We start from the raw sequence: 20,360 nt of genomic DNA on the forward strand, positions 1-20,360 counted from the left end.
GCCCCTAGCCCCGCACACAGGCCTAGCGTGGCCTCATAGTCCGCACATGCAAGAGCGGTCGGCAGTTAGATGATGAGGGGCCAGTTCAGAGGAGAGCGTTTTCTACAGAAGAGGCACAGTGTAAATCCTCCCACAGAGAAGTGCCCCAGAATCCTGGGGGTTACATGGAAAGCTCACTCCAGACGGCCTATTTTTGTTCAAACTATGCCCAGACTGTCTGATACTCCGTTCCGGTTAACTGGGGACTCACCCGTGTGCGGGTTCATTCCTTGTCCTGGGCTCTCAGTATGTCTACATGAAGGAATGGACATTCGGTGAGCGGTGGTAATGCAGCGCTGCTCTGCGTAGGCGCTGGAAGTTGCTTTCAGACTGGCAGAGCAAGCCCCTCTCAGAGAATACCCTGGGGTCCCCAAGGGGCGCTGGCTTCTAGTAGCTGATACAGGGCAAGTTAGTTTTCTAGCAGGCTTCTCCTGTGTATAAGTTGTACATACTTTAGTTGGAGGGCTCATTCAGTTCTTGTTTTTTAAAACATTTCAAACATTGTAATTCATTTTTACTGTGATGAAAGATACATGTCTTTTTGTCTATGCCCTTTCTACAAGAATCAAATAAATGTCTTTGCCAAGCACTTTTCCTAACAGGTCAGAATAACTATAGCTGTGTGGAATTATTTATGAAAATACAGTTAGGCACATTTAGCTATGCTGCCAATATCATTCATTTACTTTCTTGTCATTGTACCTGCAGCATCCAACAAATAACTATAAAATTTCCGTTATACCAAATGTTACATAAATCCTGAAGTCAGCTCTATGAACATCTTTAACTGCTTTATTTAGACATAACCTTTTTTATTTAAATGTATTCATTTAACCATACATTGTAGTTTAAAAGTCCATTATAATAATAAAGTCTCTCTAATAATTCTTGAAATAATTTTAAAGTTACTAAGTAAAGCTAAGAAACCTGCTAAAATTGTGAATTTTTTATAAACGTCACAAGCTGTTATCTGATTTCTAATAAACAACGTGGTGGGCTAATAAAAAATGGGATGTTTTACCTACCAGTTCAAACTGTTTGTCCCATGCATTGGCTCAACACTTTCCCCACAGGCTGTATTTTTTTAGTAAATAAATAAATACACACGCACACATATATATCCTACATGAATATACAGAACTTCGAAGTTTCTTCTCCAAAAGGCTATAAATGAAAGCATTATATGTGCATAATACTGTGTGTATCTTGCATGTATTCTCTAAGCACATTAGAATAATTTAACATGAAAGCTGAGAAAACACAGTATTATATACAAGATTTGACAAGGATAAAAGTGAAGACTTTAAAACGTATTTTGTTTAAAAAAATAAACCTCTTCTGAAGAGTATACTTTTCACAGTGTTTCTAGAAAGCTATCTGAATTCCCAAGTCCAATTCCATTTCTACCAGTTTTTCCTTCACGTTCATCGGTGTTGCTTCATCAACTTTAGCTGAAGTACAACGGTTTTCGAACAGCTGTACAGCAGTTTGAAGTTCAGAATACACAGGCTCTGGCATAGAAGTCTCTGTTTCTACCACAACATTTTCTCCAGTAGCTCGTGACCATGGCTGAAGCTGCGTGAAAAGTACTTCTGCTGTTGAAGTGTCTCTTTCGCCAGAGTCCCCTCCTTCTCTTCCAAAACTATTTTGACTTGAAGACTTGTTTGTTACTGTCTTGTTATTAGGAGCCTGACCTAAACCCATGACAGCATTATATACTGCTAAATTCAAACTCATGTGACCCTCATCATCTTCTTTATATCTAAGGGAATAAAATTGAAAATACTGAAAATACAAGTTACAAACATAGCATTTACAGCAGAAAATAAGAGTAACATCTCATTAAATTGCCAAAACTGAGAATGTCAGCAATTAAAAGACGAATTAGATTGCTATTTATTAGGTGGCACCCAAACAAAAGACATTCTATGTGAAGGAACACTTGCAAGAGGGTTCCAGTAAGTAGTTTTTATCAAATACACATCACGTAACAGAAAATAAGAGATACCTATTTATAATTGTATTTTATTTGCTGTATTTTCTTGTCCCAAAATGGAGAGTATGGCTTGTTTATACTTCAGAAGTTGTTGATATATTGATGTACTCTCTTTGGTGGATACAACTTGCAGGCTCAAAAAATTACTTTCAACAATCTAGGTTACAAGATTTTCACAGTGGTAAAAGCTATAAAAGCAAAAAGACCTTTTTTTTCTTGGTTTAACCATCTTTACACTAGGTTTTCCATCATGATAGTGAAACCTAAGCAGTAAATTGTTTCACGCTCAGCATGTTTAGAACTGAACCAAACTTAAGATAGCATTTAATTAAATATCTGGATCTTTTAAACAAAACATTTTTTAAAAAAAAAACACTTTATGATGTGAACAAGAATCAACTGGTAACATACCTGAAACGAGAATGACTGCGGAGTTCATGAGCTTTTCGAAGATGTAGGGTCAATGTATAACTCCAGGAGAAACATTTCTGACAGATGTGGCATTTGTATTTCAGAATGCCATTACTCTTGGAAAGAAAGACTGTTAGAGTCATTGAAGGTTTGCACATATATATGACCAAAAAAAAATCCCTTGTTGAAAAGGGGAAAACCACACCAACTAGCTGAAAACCTTTTTGAAGTTAACTTCCTAAAATGTTTAAAACTTGTGGTTTTTAGAACTTGTCTAATTAAGGAACCCTAGTGAACATGGAAATTCTCTGCATTGGCCATCAGTACTGCAGATATTTCCAATAGTGGTGTGACACATAGCTTCCACTAAAATGTATTCATTTTACAACATAGCAGTGATCCTAACTCAGAAATTTGAAGAAACTGGCAACAAGCGTGCATAAACTGCAGCAGTCAAAACTGTATTTTAATGTTGTGGCCAGACTCACACGATTAAAAGTGATGTAAGCTTTACACACTTTGTAGTTTCTCTATTTTCAGTTAACATATTAGTTCTAAGGATGGACTACCAACATGAGGAGAAAGGTGACATTGGATTTTAATCCCTGAAATATTTTGCTGTTGAGATTAGGATTGGCATGTTCTTTTTTTTTTTTTTTTTTAAAAAAAAAAAAAAGGTGGGGGGTTGGCCAGAGTTCAAGATTGTCAGTATGCAACTGCATGCACCTAAGGTAAGCACACAAAATCTATAGGTAAGGATGAGTCAGATATTTGCATAATACTTGCAAGAGTCCTAGAAACGTGTGCAAATGAATACTTGATTTGATGCAAAAATGAAACATTTCATTAATTCACAAGAAACTAAACGCACATAAATTTGAAACATTAGTCTCACTTATAGCAATATATTTTATTCTGCTACTTAATATGCTCACCACATGCGCTCTCTTGTAATGCTGTGTCAAAGTTCGTAAAGTCCGTGAAGTAAAACCACATCCTTCAACATCACAGCTGTAGGCATCTGAATCATTGTGTGTTTCAACATGTTTATGCAGATCATACGCGTTCTTAAAACTGAAAACAAGGTAAAACAAATAACAGATATAATAGTACAGAGGAGTAGTCTTGTGGTTAATGTTTAGGACTGGGAGGTAGTAATTTTTGGCTCTGACGATGACAAGTGAAAGCGGAATATGTGTAAATCACTTCTCTACCTCAGTTTTTCCACCTGTGAAAAGGGGATAGTACAGACATCTCTTTGATGTGCTCTGGATTTCATTTTCCATTCCCTCTTTCTTCCCACACATCCACACCATGCCCAAATCTAGGTAATTTTTCCACAACCGTGTTGCAAGGCATCACCCTCTCTTTTTGTTCACATAGAGAAAATTCTTGTCCATTGTTGGTCAGTCACTTCATCCTCTCTGGTCTAGGAATTCCGATTATTTCCTTCTGTCCACCCACAGTGTGAACACAAAAGTACTTAAATATTTGTTCACTTTATCCCACTTCCAGCATACAAAGGCTAGACCTCTCATCTTCTCTGGCAGTTAAACATAATTTGCCAATGCTTGTATATGCAACTTGGTCTGTCACATCACAATGCCCCCTTTTTTTTTTTTTATTTTATTTTTTTATTTCACTGCTGGTTGGTGTCTTATGGTGAAAGCAGAAAAGAAACCACCACAGAAAAATGAGAGTGCAAGACAGCAGAAGGTATAGTAAGCCTGTGGCAGAAAAAAATCACTCAAAGGAGAAGACTGTGACTCTCCCAGCAAACAGCCAGCAGTCGTTTAGAATGGCAAAACCCACAGTTTAAGGCACTACTGCTACACATCTCAGCTTGTCATGACGACCATTTTGTAGTAGACAATCTTGCCAAGAAAATTCACCTTTTAACACATCAGTCCTACTTGCACCATAAGTTCATGAACTACAGTGTCTCAGCAGCTGAAAGCAGATGAACAGCAGATGAATCTATTAGATTTCTTCATTGAACAGTTGATTATTTTTGTGGTGGAAAACTTTTCTTTCTTTACTAACTCCTATGTAAAACACTAACTTGGTTCTACAGTTCTGCTCACGTAGCTATGAGCCTCAAGTTTTCTTACCCGTTGTCACAGAGGTGACAATGGAAAGGACGGTCATCACAGTGTCGGAATCTGATGTGTGCTTTCAGTGAGGAGACACTTGTGCATACTGTATCACAAAGGGCACACGTAACGTGATTAACTAGAAAAGATAGTAGAAAGATACTTTCAGTTGTGTATCACAAATTCACCAGGACACTGTCTGCTATGACATATGACAAAAAATGTATTAAAATATCATATTAAAATTAACAGATTATAATACATTTGGGAATAAAATATACAGAGGAAAAAAGGGATAAAAATGGAATGCAGATACAATAAAGAGAGTGGTGACATAATAGTCAATTTTACAATGTTTCAAGTTACTTTCAAAAAATAGATAGTAAGGGAAAAAGATGTAGAGGATCATGTTTCACTCTCTAAGCTCTAACAAAAAGGATGATTATCGTCTTGCCCTTGGCTCTTTGGGAGGATTTCTGAAAGGTGAATGTTGTCTAGAGGCCTTCTGACAGACAAGCACTGGCAAATCTACTTCTAGTGTTTAAGGTATTACCACTCTTAAAAAGGTGGTAAAAAGAGTATGTCTGTCCTCCGCCTCCCCATTTCACATTCGGATATATTTGCTTAAGGCATAATAATGCTAGGTGCTTGCTAAGCTGCCAGATACAAACTGCAATGGCTGAGACACAGGTTTTCTCTGCTGACTCTGGAACTGGGGAGAACCTCTGGCAGATTGGCAGGCAGGACTGTAACATCTTAAGCTGAACAAATGCTTGCTTTGCTGCAAATGAATCAGCAACCTGATGAATGCAGTAGGAAGAAACTCAGTAAAGAAGTTTTGGATTTAGACAAAATCTGTTATATTTAGGACTTTGAAACAACACATTATCTTATAATCAGCCCAGTGCTTTACAGGTGGCCAAAGAAAAACATGCAGTTGAAGTGCTCATGTTTTCTCAAAAAAGGAAGTAAATATAATGCACTGCAACTATTCTGGAATCACTCCCTGCATAGGCACTTTTCCTCACAGTTTGTCTTAAACCAGGAAAAATGATTTTTTTTTTTTGTTTCCTCCCCAGAATAAATAGCTTCATGTGGAAAACTAGTCTGGAATAACTTAATCTGCAGAACTGCATCAGTGAAGTTCAGCAGTCTCTTGAAATGGGAGTATCCACCAGTTTACTTAGTTGTCTGGCATGTAAATATGTCCATGTAGGGAGTGATTCCAGAATACCTACAGCATTTGCATTCACATCACAGCTTATTTCAGAATAATATCTTATAGGTAGGCAAGCTCTTTAAAAGAAAATTTCCATATTTATCTATACCAGCAAGCTATTATGAAATACGCTGGGGTAAGAATCTGAAAATGTCATGTCTGCACTGGCAGTCTGCACTAACATGCAGACATGCATGCTGCCAGAATTTTTAAAGAAAGCTGAATCATGAACCAGGGAAGTAACTGGCTCTAATATCCAAAGGCATTTACATTGTGCCTAAACAGTGGGACCCAGGAATGTCTCCCAGCTCCCTCAGCCAAGTTCGTATCACAGCTGGTTTGCTGTAGCTTACTGGAACATGACACAGGTTCACATCATCCTTGTTCCTAGGTCCAGCCACCTTGTGATTTTCCCTGGCTATGCAAGCAGAACAGAGCCTGAATTATCAGGGGACAAGGACAGCCAGGCACGTTGTACAATTCACAAAGGTTTAAGTGCAGCCAGAGTGACTAGAAACAAATAGTTCAGGTAGCCATATGCTTTATTTAATATAGCAAATCTATCTTAATGTGTGCTATGCTTTAATTTTTAAAAAAACAACAGCATATTTAAACTGCTTCATCAGCTAATAAAAACAAACGCCCCAAAAAATCTTAATTTGTATTTATTTCCAATTTCTATCCAAAATCACCTTGAGACAAAGGAATAAAACTAATCTAGTAAACAAAACAAAAATAATTCTCTATTTTCTAATATAACATATAAAAATTAAGCTATTTTAGTCAGATGCATGTCATTTATAAAACCATTTAAATACAAACATGGTCAGTCCTGGTAGCTCACAGTAAGCACCAAATCAAATGCATAGTTGTTAGGCATCAATGCGTTGACTTGCAGACCATGAAAAAATCATGTTTCCTTAAGAATGCAGCTGGAAAGTAGAATGTGCCCTGACTGAGCAAGTCTGCACAAAGCTACTTGTATGTTTATACAACCTAAATGACTGGTGCCCAGGTCTGGCTACATGGTTCAAATATTCCCATTCCCAAAGCAAAGACCCACCCGCCTCTCTGCTTCTGCATTTCCTGTATGTCCAACAGCAATATCACATGTTTCCTTGTGCTTAGATGCTGTAGGATTCTTTCCCAGCAAGTCATAGCTGTTGTAGTATAACTTGTGGGAATAATTTGGGGACCTCAGGGAGATTGTGGTTAGGTCAATGAAGGACTACACCATTTGAGTGAGGCTGATTATGCACTGCAAGGTGAGCAGAGTTGCAGCCCAAGCTAAAACACAGCTTTGGCTTTAACCATGCCCCTAGTCATGAAAGCAAGTAAACAGAGATGCAAGTGAAGAATAAGCATCTGCACGGGAGCTACTTCAAAATAGAAAAGCCCCTTAAACTTTTTGATCAGAAGGCATGAAGAAGGGAATTGCCATGTTTCAGAGGGACTGGCAATGAAATTCCTACTTTCCAGCATTTGGAACACAGTTGCCCCAGTTTTAATTTTCTTAGCTGATATAACGATACTTATAATAACTCCATAGTTTATCACACCTGTTCTGTACAAGGTGACCTTAAGAAAAGTACGTTTTATTTTAAAAAGCTCTGACTTACCATGTCCCCTCATGTGATCTCGTAGCAGCCTTTCATTGGCAAAATGTTTCTGACAGTTCTGGCAAACAAATATTTGTTCTGAATTTAAATACAAACTATTTAGTAGCAATACAAATAACTTATGAAAGATTTATTAATTAATAAACTATAGCTACCAGTTTCATGAATAAACTAACACAGCATTGAGGCAGTTTCAATATTCTTTTTCATTACAGATACTCTTCAGACAAAAACTTATTGAAAAACTTAAAGGCTTAATGAAAAGGATTGTTTATCAGTAAGTTAATTTTATCCTAAACAGAATAACAATCTGTTCAAAACACTAACAGTTTGAAATTTGAGCTCTTCTGTCAATTACCTAGAATGCACCTACTTTTCGTCACCAAAACATCCACAATTCCTAAATATATTCGAAGCACTTAAAAAAAGAAAAAACAACCACCTCTCCCTTCCTCTTCAGCATGCAGGAAAGCATGCCAACTAATACACAGTTGGTTGACGTAGGGAGTGTTCTGGTGAAGAAAATACTTACTGGAAAAGCAAAGCTGAAGAGAAAAAAATTGCCTTTCAACCTGAAAGTAGTTAAATGCTCATTGGGATTACTTGCAGAGATTTTGTAATCCAAGCCTGGCTCTCGTGGAGGTTTTCTCTTCAATAATCAAAAGTCTTTCCCATGCACGGGCAGTTTCCCAGTGTCAGTGGAATGTCACGCTGTGCCACTGGCACCAAGGGAAGAGAGGCAGTGCGATGCCACAGCTGCCAAGTGAATAGCTTTTCTGCTGAAACACGGATCTAAGGGTGTTCTGTTGCTCACTTTCATTATCCTAATTCATCAGACATGCAAAGTCAAGAGAACTTCTATGCTTTATGAAAACAACTGCCTTCCTGGAGTAAACCCTGCTTTCCTGCAACTGATTTATGTGAAAAATAGAAATATTTATGAAATTACATGTGGACATTATCACAAAGCACCTTAAATGAAAATCTCTTAGAAATATAAACAGAAATAAAAGCATATCCACTTACTATCTTCTGAAACTTGTCTCTTGGCATGATCAAAAAACTTAGTGTTATTGGAGAACATTCCTCCACAAGTAGGACATGCTACAACTCTTTCTTGTGTGTGGGTTCTTAAATGATCCCAGAGCTTATGCTTTCCTTTAAATACACCTAAACAATCTAAACCAAACAAACAGAAAAAAAGCTTCACGAGTACTGTACTCTTTCTTATGTAGAAACAGAAAAGGGTATTACATACTTATGTCTTAGGGTTATATTTTTAGAAACACACAAAAAAGCTTCTTCTAGGGAAAAAAAAAACAGATTGATACTATTACAAACATCATGTGACATTTAATCCTGCAAATGTCCATGCCAAAGCCAGATTACTTGTCAGTAATCAGAATTCTTCAAGACACGTTGGCTATGTGTCTCTCAAAAATTTCAGTTTTGAATCAGCAGAGAGCATGCTGCTATACTTTCCACTCTCATGTGTCAAAGTTTTTGACTCCACATGTATGCTCATACAGTAGAAAAGAGATAACATTCATTACTATTTCTGTTGCTCCCCCCCCCCGCCCATCACAGAACTCCAGCAATCTTCATGGTCTCTGGAGAACCAGGAGAACAAGATGGGGTAGTGAATACATGTCAACATCCCCAAGAACTCTGCTTACTGACCGCTTTTTTTTTTATCTTCACATTTTCTATCTTTATATACACATTCACATAGTGGTCAACCGCAAGCAATCAGCTATCCACCAAACAATCTTTGCATATAAATAGCTATGTCCTCAGATCTCTTGAGCTCAGGAACAATCTGGCACTGTGGACACAGTGCGAGTTTTAACAGCACAAGTAGAAAGCTCTGGCTATTGGCATGTGACAAATAAGGGGAAAATCCCTAGTAGGTTAATGTATTGGTGTAAATGGAACTAAAGAACTACTTTCAGGAGAAAACTTCAGACAGATGTGAAGGAATAGCCTACCCTATCACATAAGGAGAAGCAGCCACGAGTCTCTCTCATCTACCTAACAAAGATAATAGCTATGCAGAACACTACCTTTTTAGAAAGGTGAAATAATAGCCTGGACCCAATCAAAGACTCTTAAAAAAACAGAGGACTAAATTCAAATTCAAGAGCAAGAGGTAGGGAAAGATAAAATATTCTTTTGTGGATGACACACGATAAGAGTAATCAAGTGAATCAAACTCAATGACAGGTTGAATACCTTTAGGTCTCAGAAATTAATACATAAAATTCATTTAACAAAAAGGATTTGCATAGTTCATTTAACCAAGTAGGTGCATCATGAGTTCCACTCCTACTATCCATCAGGACATTTTCTCAAGTAGAACAAGAATGTAATAGTCTTGATAACAACCCACATCCACTCCAATGGGTAGAATATAGGTGACTTCCTGGAAAGGAGTTCTGAGCTCCAGATTAACATACCTAGTAAAGGGACAGAACTCTAAACTCTTATTAAAAAACAAAGGAAATCCTAAAACCTCACCTTGCCTACAATGAGGAAACAGGATCACCAGTGTCTCTTTCACCTCTACAGTGTACAGGATACTTCTGATCAGGAGGGACCATAGAAAAAGGACAAACTCCTGTGTCTAGATCAGAAGCTGAGGAGGACTGATTATTCTTCTAGTGCAGCATGAAGATTTCTGTCGCTGTTTAACCCCAGATTCAATATGTGATACACAGGACATCAGATTTAATCTCCCTCTTACATCCTTCCTTTGTGAACTTTGCCAGGGCCCTGAGTATACCAACAGCCTCTGATTTCCCTGACCAGCCTGTAGCCATCTTTCTCTGTAATCCTCCTCTGCAGCCAATTCTGGCCCACACATCTAAGAGTTTAGTTGCCTGTGTTTGAGGTCTGCTCTAATGCTTCTATGGCCCCTCCTAATCAGAAGCTGTTCAAGCTTCAATCACACCTCTGTGAAAACAGCTAAATTGTGAGAGAGCAGTGAGAAGCCTCATCTGGGGCCTCCACTCACACACCCTGTGCTCTCTGGCTCGGGAGCTGCAGTTACCCACCCCTTGGGCCTCACTGGCCCTGCCTCTGACTTGCTATCTGGACTTCCTGGCTTGGCCTCAGACCTGTCTTGTCACAGTGGACTTGGCTGATGATCATTGGGCTGTGGCTGACCCTGGCTAGCACCACCAGGCCTGCTCTGTTCCTCTTGTTCAGGTTCTGTGCACCCTGTCAGTGAGGTCCCTGCCTGCCTGTGACCCTTAACTCCCGGTTTGCTTTCCCTTGCAGAGCAGCCCACTCTCGCTGTACCCTCACAAATTCAAACCAACTCAGACCGCCAGCTAGTCTACTGAAGGTCCCTGGAAAAGACTGATCACTTTCTGTCTGTTGTCCCAGTTCCATGACAACTGCTTCCTCACAGACATGAGACCTTACTGGCCTGTCCTTGCTTGTTAAGTTTGGGGGTGTGAAAGGAAAGCTGTCTTTCACTGCCTGGACATTATGATTCTGCATGTCACTTTCAAGTGTATAGCACCACCCTGAATGTCAAGATCACAGACTACAACAGACCCTGTAAAACCCAGGACCTGTTCTTTTGTTCCGAGGCAGGATCAATTATACCTTCGTCTCAAAAGAGGTCTTCTCAGTTCCCCAGTGACAGACAACCTCCATAATTTCAACAGGCATCTGCTACAGTATTTTAAAATACCCTATGAAAATGGCTTTCCTAACTTACAACTTGCACCTCTCTTGTTACATCTGAAGCTCATTACTTCTCATCCTTTCTAGCACAGACATGGAGAACAGATGATTTCACATAGAATCATAGAATCATTAAGGTTGGAAAAGACCTCTAAGATCATTGAGTCGAACCGTCAACCCAACACACCATGCCCACTACACCATGTCCCTAAGCGCCACATCTACACGTCTTTTAAATACTTCCAGGGATGGTGACTCAACCACTTCCCTGGGCAGCCTGTTCCAAGGCCTGACCACTCTTTCAGTAAAGAAATTTCTCCTAATGTCCAGCCTAAACCTCCCTTGGCGCAACTTGAGGCCATTTCCTCTCGTCCTATCGCTTATTACTTGGCAGAAGAGACCAACACCCACCTCGCTACAACCTCCTTTCAGGTGGTTGTAGAGTGCGATGAGGTCTCCCCTCAGCCTCCTCTTCTCCAGACTAAACAACCCCAGTTCCCTCAGCCGCTCCTCATAAGACTTGTGCTCCAGGCCCTTCACCAGCTTCGTTGCCCTTCTCTGGACACGCTCCAGCACCTCCATGTCCTTCTTGTAGTGAGGGGCCCAAAACTGAACACAGTATTCGAGGTGCGGCCTCACCAGTGCCAAGTACAGGGGCATGATCACCTCCCTGCTCCTGCTGGCCACACTATTTCTGATACAGGCCAGGATGCTGTTGGCCTTCTTGGCCACCTGGGCACACTGCCGGCTCACGTTCAGCCGGCTGTCAATCAGCACCCCCAGGAACATCTAACAGCAGGGCATTTCTTAACATATTTGAAGACATATCATATTCCTTTTCTTCCGTATTTCCCTTTTCCCCATTCTGTTATTTAGGCTATACAGTCAGTCTCGTCCCTTCACCTGTCCTAATGGGCTATATTTTCTAAAGCTATGATCACAATGATGTGTAATTTTTTTTTGTTCCTCTAAGGACTACGGATTCTACACTATCAGTGAGTTCCCCAGCCAAAAAATAGTGCATCTGTCAGCTAATCTCAAGAGGGAAAAGGAACAAAATGATGTCTCCTTGCATCCACTGACGGGATTTTGCCATCATTGCAGTGAATAGCTAACCCAAAAAGTAACTTTAACCCATAAATTGAAAAGACGCATATCTGGGGGGGGTTCACCAAGAGGATTCCAATCAAACCTGGATTTTTTTGACACATTTTACAAAACACAGCCCAATTGATTGGTTTAAAGCAAGCACAGAATTATCTGTTCCAGGACCAGAGTCCTACAGATTGTCACATTATTCTTCAGCAGAAAGTCTTTTCTTCCGGAGAGGTTCTGCTCATACACTTTGTAGGTCTGAAGCTGAATGGCATGCACATCAAATGGCAGTCCATAGTTTAGCCCTTACTCAAACAATCAAGGCATTTGCTATGAAAGACTGTCAATGGAATGTGGCTTCTACAATAGAGCCAAGGGCAGAACATCAGCTTTGAAGCCATGACAATAATTTTAACACAAGAGGTAGCTAGCAATATAGAGAATGCATTAAAAGTGCTCTTTCTCACCACAGAGTTGAGAAAAACTAGGATGGCAATAGGTGTGCTTCCCTTGATTTGAAGGGAACAGATGAGGGAAAGCAAAGAGTAAGCTTACCATGAAAGATTATTGTGAGCAAGACAACCCCGATCCTGAGTGGTAGAATATAAGTGAAAAGTCTGTTTGAATGGTATATGAACTATCAACCACAGGCAGAATTATGAGGAAACCCAACCCTGTTCAGTACTGGCAATTCTCAACTTAGACTAATTGGGAGTTGAGGGTGTTCAACCTCATGGATAATAGGAACTATTCTACTTAAATCATGGTGCCTACAAAATAGAAATGTTTCTGCAACTATTTAACGTAGATGAAAAAATATCTGAAGACTTCTCACAAGTTCCTATGCAGTATGTAGCACCAAGTGAATTTTATAAGAAACACTGCAGTGAAATACTTTTTGAAATAGAATTTTTGTATATGAACTACCTTTCCAGTGACAATAAACAGCTTTGTTCTGATCTGTAACAGTTTCTTCCTCAGTAGCATAGGCATGAATAGCAACATGTTGATAAAACCACACTGGGTTATTGAAGGTAACCTAAAAACAAAATAGAAGCATGGAGAAGAAAAGATAGTTTTGGCAAGAAATCAAATGACAGGAACATAGAATTAAGTGTTTTTAGAAACCAAACAGACACCAGTAAATATTGCAGTAACATTTAATTAACTCACCCCAACACAGAGACAATTACATCAACTACAAAAATGTAGAACATTCTGCAGTATCCACCACACAAACCAGGTCCTGAATTTTCACCTACCATCTAGTAGTTGAAAAGTCTGTCTAGACTAATTGAGTGAATGCTACCCATTCTTTGGGGCAGGGATGTGTCTGTTAACGTATTTCTGTTGATTTATTTCTTTGGTATATTTTTACCTTCTCCCCTCCCTTCACTTCTACCTGCTCCTACTCACGAGAAGGCTATGAGGGCAGTGCAGGTAATTCCAACAGAAATGGGAAGGCTGCACAATGATTAAACTGAATTAGGTGTTATGGACACGGCACTCCGTGAGTCAGTACTTATGTGACAAGGGGGACTAAACCTTAATTAGCCTCTGCCTCATTCCACAAATATCCAAACCTGCAGAGTGAAAGTAGACTGCATATTGCATTTTCTTCAAGTAACACAGGGTGTCATTCAACTGCATACTGTCATCAGTCGCAATTCAAAGTATTCCTCTCAGTTCCCAATAATTTAACCCCTTAACCTCTCTGCTGTGCTGGCACAATTTTGTAAGGCTACACATTGAATTGGGACAAGAAATTGATCTGGCTTTCAACCAAACCAAAACACTGGGGAGAAGAAATGGGAAACAGGTGAAACTCCTTAGGCTGATATTGCTACTGCCAATAATGTACAGTTGATTCAAATTTAAACAGCATTGTGTTTTGTTTTGTTTTGTTTTTTTAAGAAAAATATATAAATGAAAAAAACTATTTATTTAGTATTATCTGTTTTTAATCATTCTAATCTTAGTGGAGTGGATTAAACTAAGCTGCTAGGCATTGTGTGTGCAGAACAGAGCATTCACAGGAGGAGTTAATGCAGGCAAACTGCTGCATTTTAAATTCATACTCCAATGTATTTCACAATAGCTCCCTCAGGGAGACAAGCCCTTATTTCCTCTGAAGGGCTTGAAACATGATCTGAGAAATCCAAGGTCTTGTGTATATGAAAACATATAGGCATATTAGGGTGAATCAACTGAAAGTATTGAGCTAGACAGTGACCGAAAGCCTCTTCACTTCTTAATCAGAGTAACCATATGGGTGTTAAACCCATTTTAATTTGTTGGCACCATCTCTTTAAGTGTTTTGCCGGAACTTTCTTGAATATTTCTTTCTATGTAAATAGGATAGGAGAGGAGAGAAGTTTTTGGGGCTGTTACCTGAGTCAGAAGCTTTACCTTTGGGGAAACTGAATCTGACACAGTAGGAGGCACCACAAGAGTCGGGGGAAGCTGTATGGGTGATTTTCAAAGAGAATTATATTCATAACTGTGGGAACATATTTGCAGGAGGGTGGGAAAGGTAAGCAGTTTTCCCTGCCCTCAAAGTTCTCCTCTTTCGCAGTGTGCCCTACCCCACCTCCTGGGTCTAGTCTAGCCTGCCTACTAAGTTGGGAAACATTCTTTTAATTAATAAAATTCACAACATAGTTTGAACTTGAAAAAACATGTATAAAAAGATTTAGCAAAATGCTAAGGACTAAAGGATTCCATCAGCCAAAACTGCTCATTTACATAAACGAAAAATGGAACATGAAATCAATTAACGGGAAGATTTTGCTTCTGTTTTTTAAGCATGTTTTTCAAAAGACTGTGCTTACTGACAGATGCAGTAAAATCAAATTCTAAGGGCTTTGAAGTTTTTCTGAACCTCTTCATTTTTAAAATAAATAGACCAATCATAGCAGTATGCGAGAAAAGACTGATTGGTATGTATTAAAAAGCGTTAATAACAAAAATAACTACCCTAAGAAATAGGATTCCTATAAGCTATGAGACATAATGGCAATAAGATTTGTTTGTAACAGTAGTTTGTAATCAAACTATGCAAAAAATCCAAAAGTTATCATAAATAATGCTCTGTATTATATGTTTAGGCTTATAGCTTTAAAAAGAAGAGAATGGGGTACTTCCATGCTTAATCCACTCTGTAAAAGCCTTTATTTACCGAGATATAGTTTCTCACAGATTGACTCAACAGCAGAATTACCTCTTTCTATAAACGTCACTTTCAGATTTTTATGTCATTCCTTATTTCATGTAAAGAAAAATTAATGAAAAGAGAGGTATCAAAGCATTATATGAGTATAGATATTCTAAATTCTGAGCCAAAGAACCAAATGGATATTTCTAGACATTCTGTCCAGTAATAACATACAGATGAGGAGGTTTTTATATGATATGGCACAAACAATCTGTAAGCTGAAATGTTAAGAGGAAACTGGAAATAACTTTAGACATAGTAAGGAAAAGGTTAGCAAAGCAAAGCATGGGCTATAACCACCATCATTTCACTCCATCACTGCAGTGTATTTACTCAAACATCACATTGATTCTAATTCAACAATGTGATGCACGTGAGAGGTACAAGATCTATGTAAAGCACCACCAGTCTGACATTCCCTTGCATGGAAATATTTTCATCCTCATTAGTGTTTGCTTATAACCTCAGAAAGCATAGTTTATGTCATAAATTAATTTTATCACAACTTTGATATGAAAAAGTCATAGATAATAGAGAGCTAGGATTTAAGGATGATAACCCCTGAATCACTGAAAGGCCTAGAGAGACATAAGGAAAAAAGGATCAAAAGCCTTTGAAAAACATTAAAGTTTTTGTTTTGATTTGTAGTTCAACATTACTAAACCTACATCAGACTTGCCGATATGAGGTTTGCAAAATTGTTTAGTTTTACAGTTTTTCTGATTTCCACAGTACAACGCATCAGTTGTTTCTTCTTTGCCAATATTTTGTTTTCAGTTATATCATTTAACTCAAATGAAACAAAACTCATACAACATGAAAAAATTAATGTAGACCAGAGAGACAATTTTCCTACACTACTACTTGCTCTGAAAACTATCTTGCTCAACAGTTACACAAAAGGAGATGGTAAGAAAATGTCACCTGCAAGGCATCACACTTGTGGATGCAAAGGTAATGCTCACTAGCCATAAATAACAGCTGAGGTTCTGAGGCCAACAGTGACAGAGAAAGTGCTTCCCTATGATGTCATATCAATATGAAGTCACTTCTGATCAGGAATTAATGCCTCCACGAAGCAGAAAAAGATTTATGTAGGCAGCACTATCTATGTTAACATTGTCAAAAAAAGATAGCAACTGCTAATCATCTTGATTTACTTGATGCAGAAATAACACAGTCGAAACTGAATGGATAAAGATTCTATTTAATACAAGACACCAAAAGGCGGTCAAGATACAAACCATTTTTAGCTGAAACCAATCTTGGCCACATTTGGACATCAGACTTATATCAACAGCCTGTTGCAAATGTCTGATTTCTGTCCCAGTAAAAAAAAAAAACAACAAAAACATTTCCAACTGACCAAGGAAACATCAGATATTCTGTTGCCTTTCTTCAGACAAGCAATAAACACTCTGGACCTGCCTACAAACTACCAAGTTCATTAATTTATCATTAAACCAGGTATATTAAAGTTTTGCATATTTGCTCTTAAAACACAAGAGAAGTTGCATCTTTGTCAAAAAGATCATTTTAGTCACCACAAAAAGAAACAAAATTTCAACTCGAGGTCGCAGATGCTATGCAACTATGTTGTTTACATTTTTGTGAATGCTACCGTAATAAGTATCATGTATTACTTACAAAGATAGTGGGAAACATTGTTCAGAGGTAAGATTGAGCAAAAATTCCCAATAGTGAGTCAAATCCAAAGAATGCTGAGGTAAAGTTAGGAAAGGAAAAAACCAGCAAAATCTCAACGTATTTCACTTACATCACAATTCTCCCAATGGCAAACAAACTCCTCCGAAGTCTTTGGTAACTGATGCCAGCCTCGGCTGTTCTGCAAACAGGCTGGCAAATCGTGGTGCAATGCCCGTAACTGAGAGCCTATGAACTTCAGTTTGGTGTGGTAACTGTGAAAATTGACATGCATTATCAGCTCTCTGGGATCTTTCGCCCCAAATTCACAACTTCTCCACCAGCATCGATACTGCTCTAAACACAAGAAAGAAGTAACATTTTACAGAACAGTGTATGAAATCTGCAATCATGTGCCACAACAGTGAGAAGGCCAATAGTACTTACATTTGTAGTGACTTCACAATCTGTAAGTAACCTTAGCAGAGAAGCTGGTAATTGCTACGCACTAGATAAGACTTGCAAATCTCAGTGGCAAACAGATTTTCCACTGTCTCACAAGTGCAGCAATACTAGAGTGCTTTGTACCTTAAAACACAACTTTTTGCAGACAGGCACTTCATAGATTCAATAGGAAAATTTTGTTGAAATAAGTATTTTCTTAGGTATATACTATGACACTTTTCAGCTTAGGTCACAGAGACATTGTTAATGTTGGTCCAATTCTACTTTTTTCACCTATAATTAAAACTCATTCACCTTTAATTAAAATGTCTACACCTGTAATTATACTTGATTACAGTGTTAAGAATAAAGAGCAGGATACACAAGAGCCAAAATAGCTATATTAAAAAGTCTAGTATATTACTACTATTACATACACAGAGACTGCCTATAATTTTCCGCAGAATCGGATTTTTTTGTTTTTCCCTTTAAGTACATTTAATACTATTTAAAAGATGTAAAATACAACACTCGTCATAAAATAACACCAGTGTATGTATCCAAATAAGGCAAATACCACACAAACAATACAAGTTTGCATTTTGCTATAAAGATTCATACAAGTGCTACTTTAAACTTAGAATTCTTAAGCAGCAGGCCAGTTCCCTGAAAGGGAAGAACTCTGCCATTCAAAAACAATTTGCTAAAATCTGTTTTAGACAATTGCACCTGCTGAGGCCCTAATCTTAGAAAAAAAATCCTCAGCAGAAGTTCTCATGACATCACCTCTCCAGTCTCTTTCCATATTAGTAATAGCTATCAATACAAACAAAAATCCAGGACAATCAGATACGAAGCAAAAAGCAGGTATAAGCCCTTGTCTAAGGGCTTTATGCAGCTGGGCCTCAGGAAAGCTACGAACATCTGCGGTGCAGGTAAACTGAAGTCAGTATTCTTTTCTAGGCTAGGAATAATCTTCCAAACTGCAATGTAATCTGTGTGACAGATGAGATATAAATGACCTGCCATTTCCAGGGGGTGCTGTAGGTACTCTTCCAAGTGTTCCGCAATATGATTACAAAATTCCTCCATGCATTTCCCTACAAAGCAGCATTCTTTCCATTCACATGGTAATATCAATTCAGCACTCTTCAATTTGCTTCCAGGGGCCATTGCCTAAAATTTTTAGAAGTACAGAGAAGTTTTAGTTATCATATTGCATTTCTGTGAATTTCTCTTGTAAAAATAACAGTTAAGATTACAGGCTCCTAGATGACATGGACATTTCTTTATTTTGTTTGTTTCTTTTTTTTTTTTTTTTTAATTACTGGATATATTATTTTAAGAATCTAAGGCCATATTTTGCAAACATTTACACCTTGCCAGAAGCCACGAGTTGTAACATTTTCATTACAACCATACAGTAAGAGTCCTATGATCACCATTCCAAACATCTGCTGAGGATGCCTTCATTGTAATTTAACTCCACAGCAGTACTGTAAAAATCTCTTTCCACATAGAAAGCCAAGGTAACCATTACCAAGAGTGCAATTCCACAGTTGCTTTAGCCTGACATCAGTGTGGGCTCCTGCTCAACAGGGCTGCTTCCATCCACCCCTTCTTGTTCTTTTCAAGATCCAACTCTGGAATTAGCACAGCAAGCCACTAAACTGATGAGAAAACTGATCCAACTGAAAGCTAATTCTTGGGGCGAATGATAGACAGATGGCTAAATCGGGTTTCTGCTCAACTGGATGCATGTTTGTATCAGTATAAAGGAAGCAACGGAATATAAACTAAGGAGAAGTAGTTCCACTGTTTTTTCCTGACTCTGAACAGATATAACAATAACAAACTTTATTAAAAACTACTGGCCCGTTCTCAGTGGTTTTCCACCCCCCTACTCTTCTTCCCTGTATTACTCGCTTCAAAGATCTGCCAGTTCAGCTGCTCAGAGGACCACTCCCTAACTTGCATTATTCCCAGCAATCTGGATTAGTTTTAGGAGTTTAAATAGCCTCCAACCAGATCAGCTGACGGATCTCAATCAGCAGCAGACTTTGGAAGGAGGATGGTAACAAGCAGCTGGGAGGAGGTTCTTCATTTTCTCATCAACACATACAGATCTGGAAGACAAACTCTGTCCAACAGCCTAAAGCATCAGTATAAAAGTCTGTGTCTTCCCTGATGCTCTTACTGACTCTATTGATTAAAAAAGGCAGGCACTGACATAATACTGGGTTAGAAAAGTGGAAAAGCATGTAGGAATCAGTATGCCAACTCAATGGTGTTAAGCACTGTCAACATAACTGGCAGTATCTTTGTACTTTCGGCTACTAAAAATACCAATTTGGAAGCATTCCCCCACCTGCAAGTTAATTACCAGAAAGCTTCTGAGAGAACTGGTCATCTTGTATTGCAAGCGGGACTCTTCTCACATTGTAACAGTTTAATCTAAACTGCTGCAACCAACCCTTTTATTTCAGCAATGCCCCATCTTACTGACCTGAAGCAGGAAATGCTAGCATCCCTAAAGACAGACTGAAAGGTAAGATGACTACCATTTATGCTATACATTAAATAATCCATTGTCAAGTACTTTATTAAAGTTATTCCAGGCACAGTATTAATAATACTGAAACAAAATATTTCAAGTTATAATTATTCTAATTGACCAATGCTGGTATCCACAACATCCTAACAAGCAGACTAGACTAGAGGCAAAAACGACCAGAGAGAAAACTCTGGCAGCGACCTTGAAATCCTCCCGTCCGTAACGACGCGCACCCTCAGCGCCTCCCCCTTCCCCCGCTGTCTCTACACCTCACCTCAGCCGCCCACAGACCCCCCGCTACCTCTACACCCCCACCTCAGCCGCCCTTAGCCGGGGGAC

At 38.7% G+C, this 20,360-nt stretch overlaps 1 protein-coding gene and 1 long non-coding RNA gene across 2 annotated transcripts; both read right to left on the reverse strand.

Annotated features, from left to right (window-relative positions):
• LOC142092667 (histone H4 transcription factor-like) lies at positions 1-8,552 on the reverse strand. The gene is made up of 6 exons (XM_075172942.1): positions 7,910-8,552; positions 7,378-7,455; positions 4,558-4,678; positions 3,382-3,520; positions 2,447-2,562; positions 1-1,801 (listed from the first exon to the last, which is right to left on the reverse strand). The coding sequence occupies exons 2-6, from the start codon at positions 7,388-7,390 to the stop codon at positions 1,405-1,407; spliced, it is 786 nt and encodes a 261-aa protein (XP_075029043.1). The 5' UTR covers positions 7,391-7,455; positions 7,910-8,552; the 3' UTR covers positions 1-1,404.
• A 4,539-nt stretch (positions 8,553-13,091) lies between these two features.
• On the reverse strand, positions 13,092-20,282 carry LOC142092671 (uncharacterized). Its single transcript, XR_012677152.1, has 3 exons — positions 18,490-20,282; positions 17,157-17,380; positions 13,092-13,204 (listed from the first exon to the last, which is right to left on the reverse strand). It is a non-coding gene; the product is annotated as an uncharacterized LOC142092671 (long non-coding RNA).
• Positions 20,283-20,360: the final 78 nt, after the last annotated feature.

Source organism: Calonectris borealis, chromosome 1, assembly GCF_964195595.1.
Source record: "Calonectris borealis chromosome 1, bCalBor7.hap1.2, whole genome shotgun sequence".
NCBI lineage: Eukaryota > Metazoa > Chordata > Aves > Procellariiformes > Procellariidae > Calonectris > Calonectris borealis.

Bases quoted from the DNA above. Each gene is read 5' to 3' on its own strand.
- LOC142092667 (XM_075172942.1), bottom strand. The intron at 3,521-4,557 runs GTAAGAAAACTT...CCTTGTTTTCAG, and splicing joins TGTCACCTCTGTGACAACGG to TTTTAAGAACGCGTATGATC. The intron at 1,802-2,446 runs GTATGTTACCAG...TTATTCCCTTAG, and splicing joins CGCAGTCATTCTCGTTTCAG to ATATAAAGAAGATGATGAGG.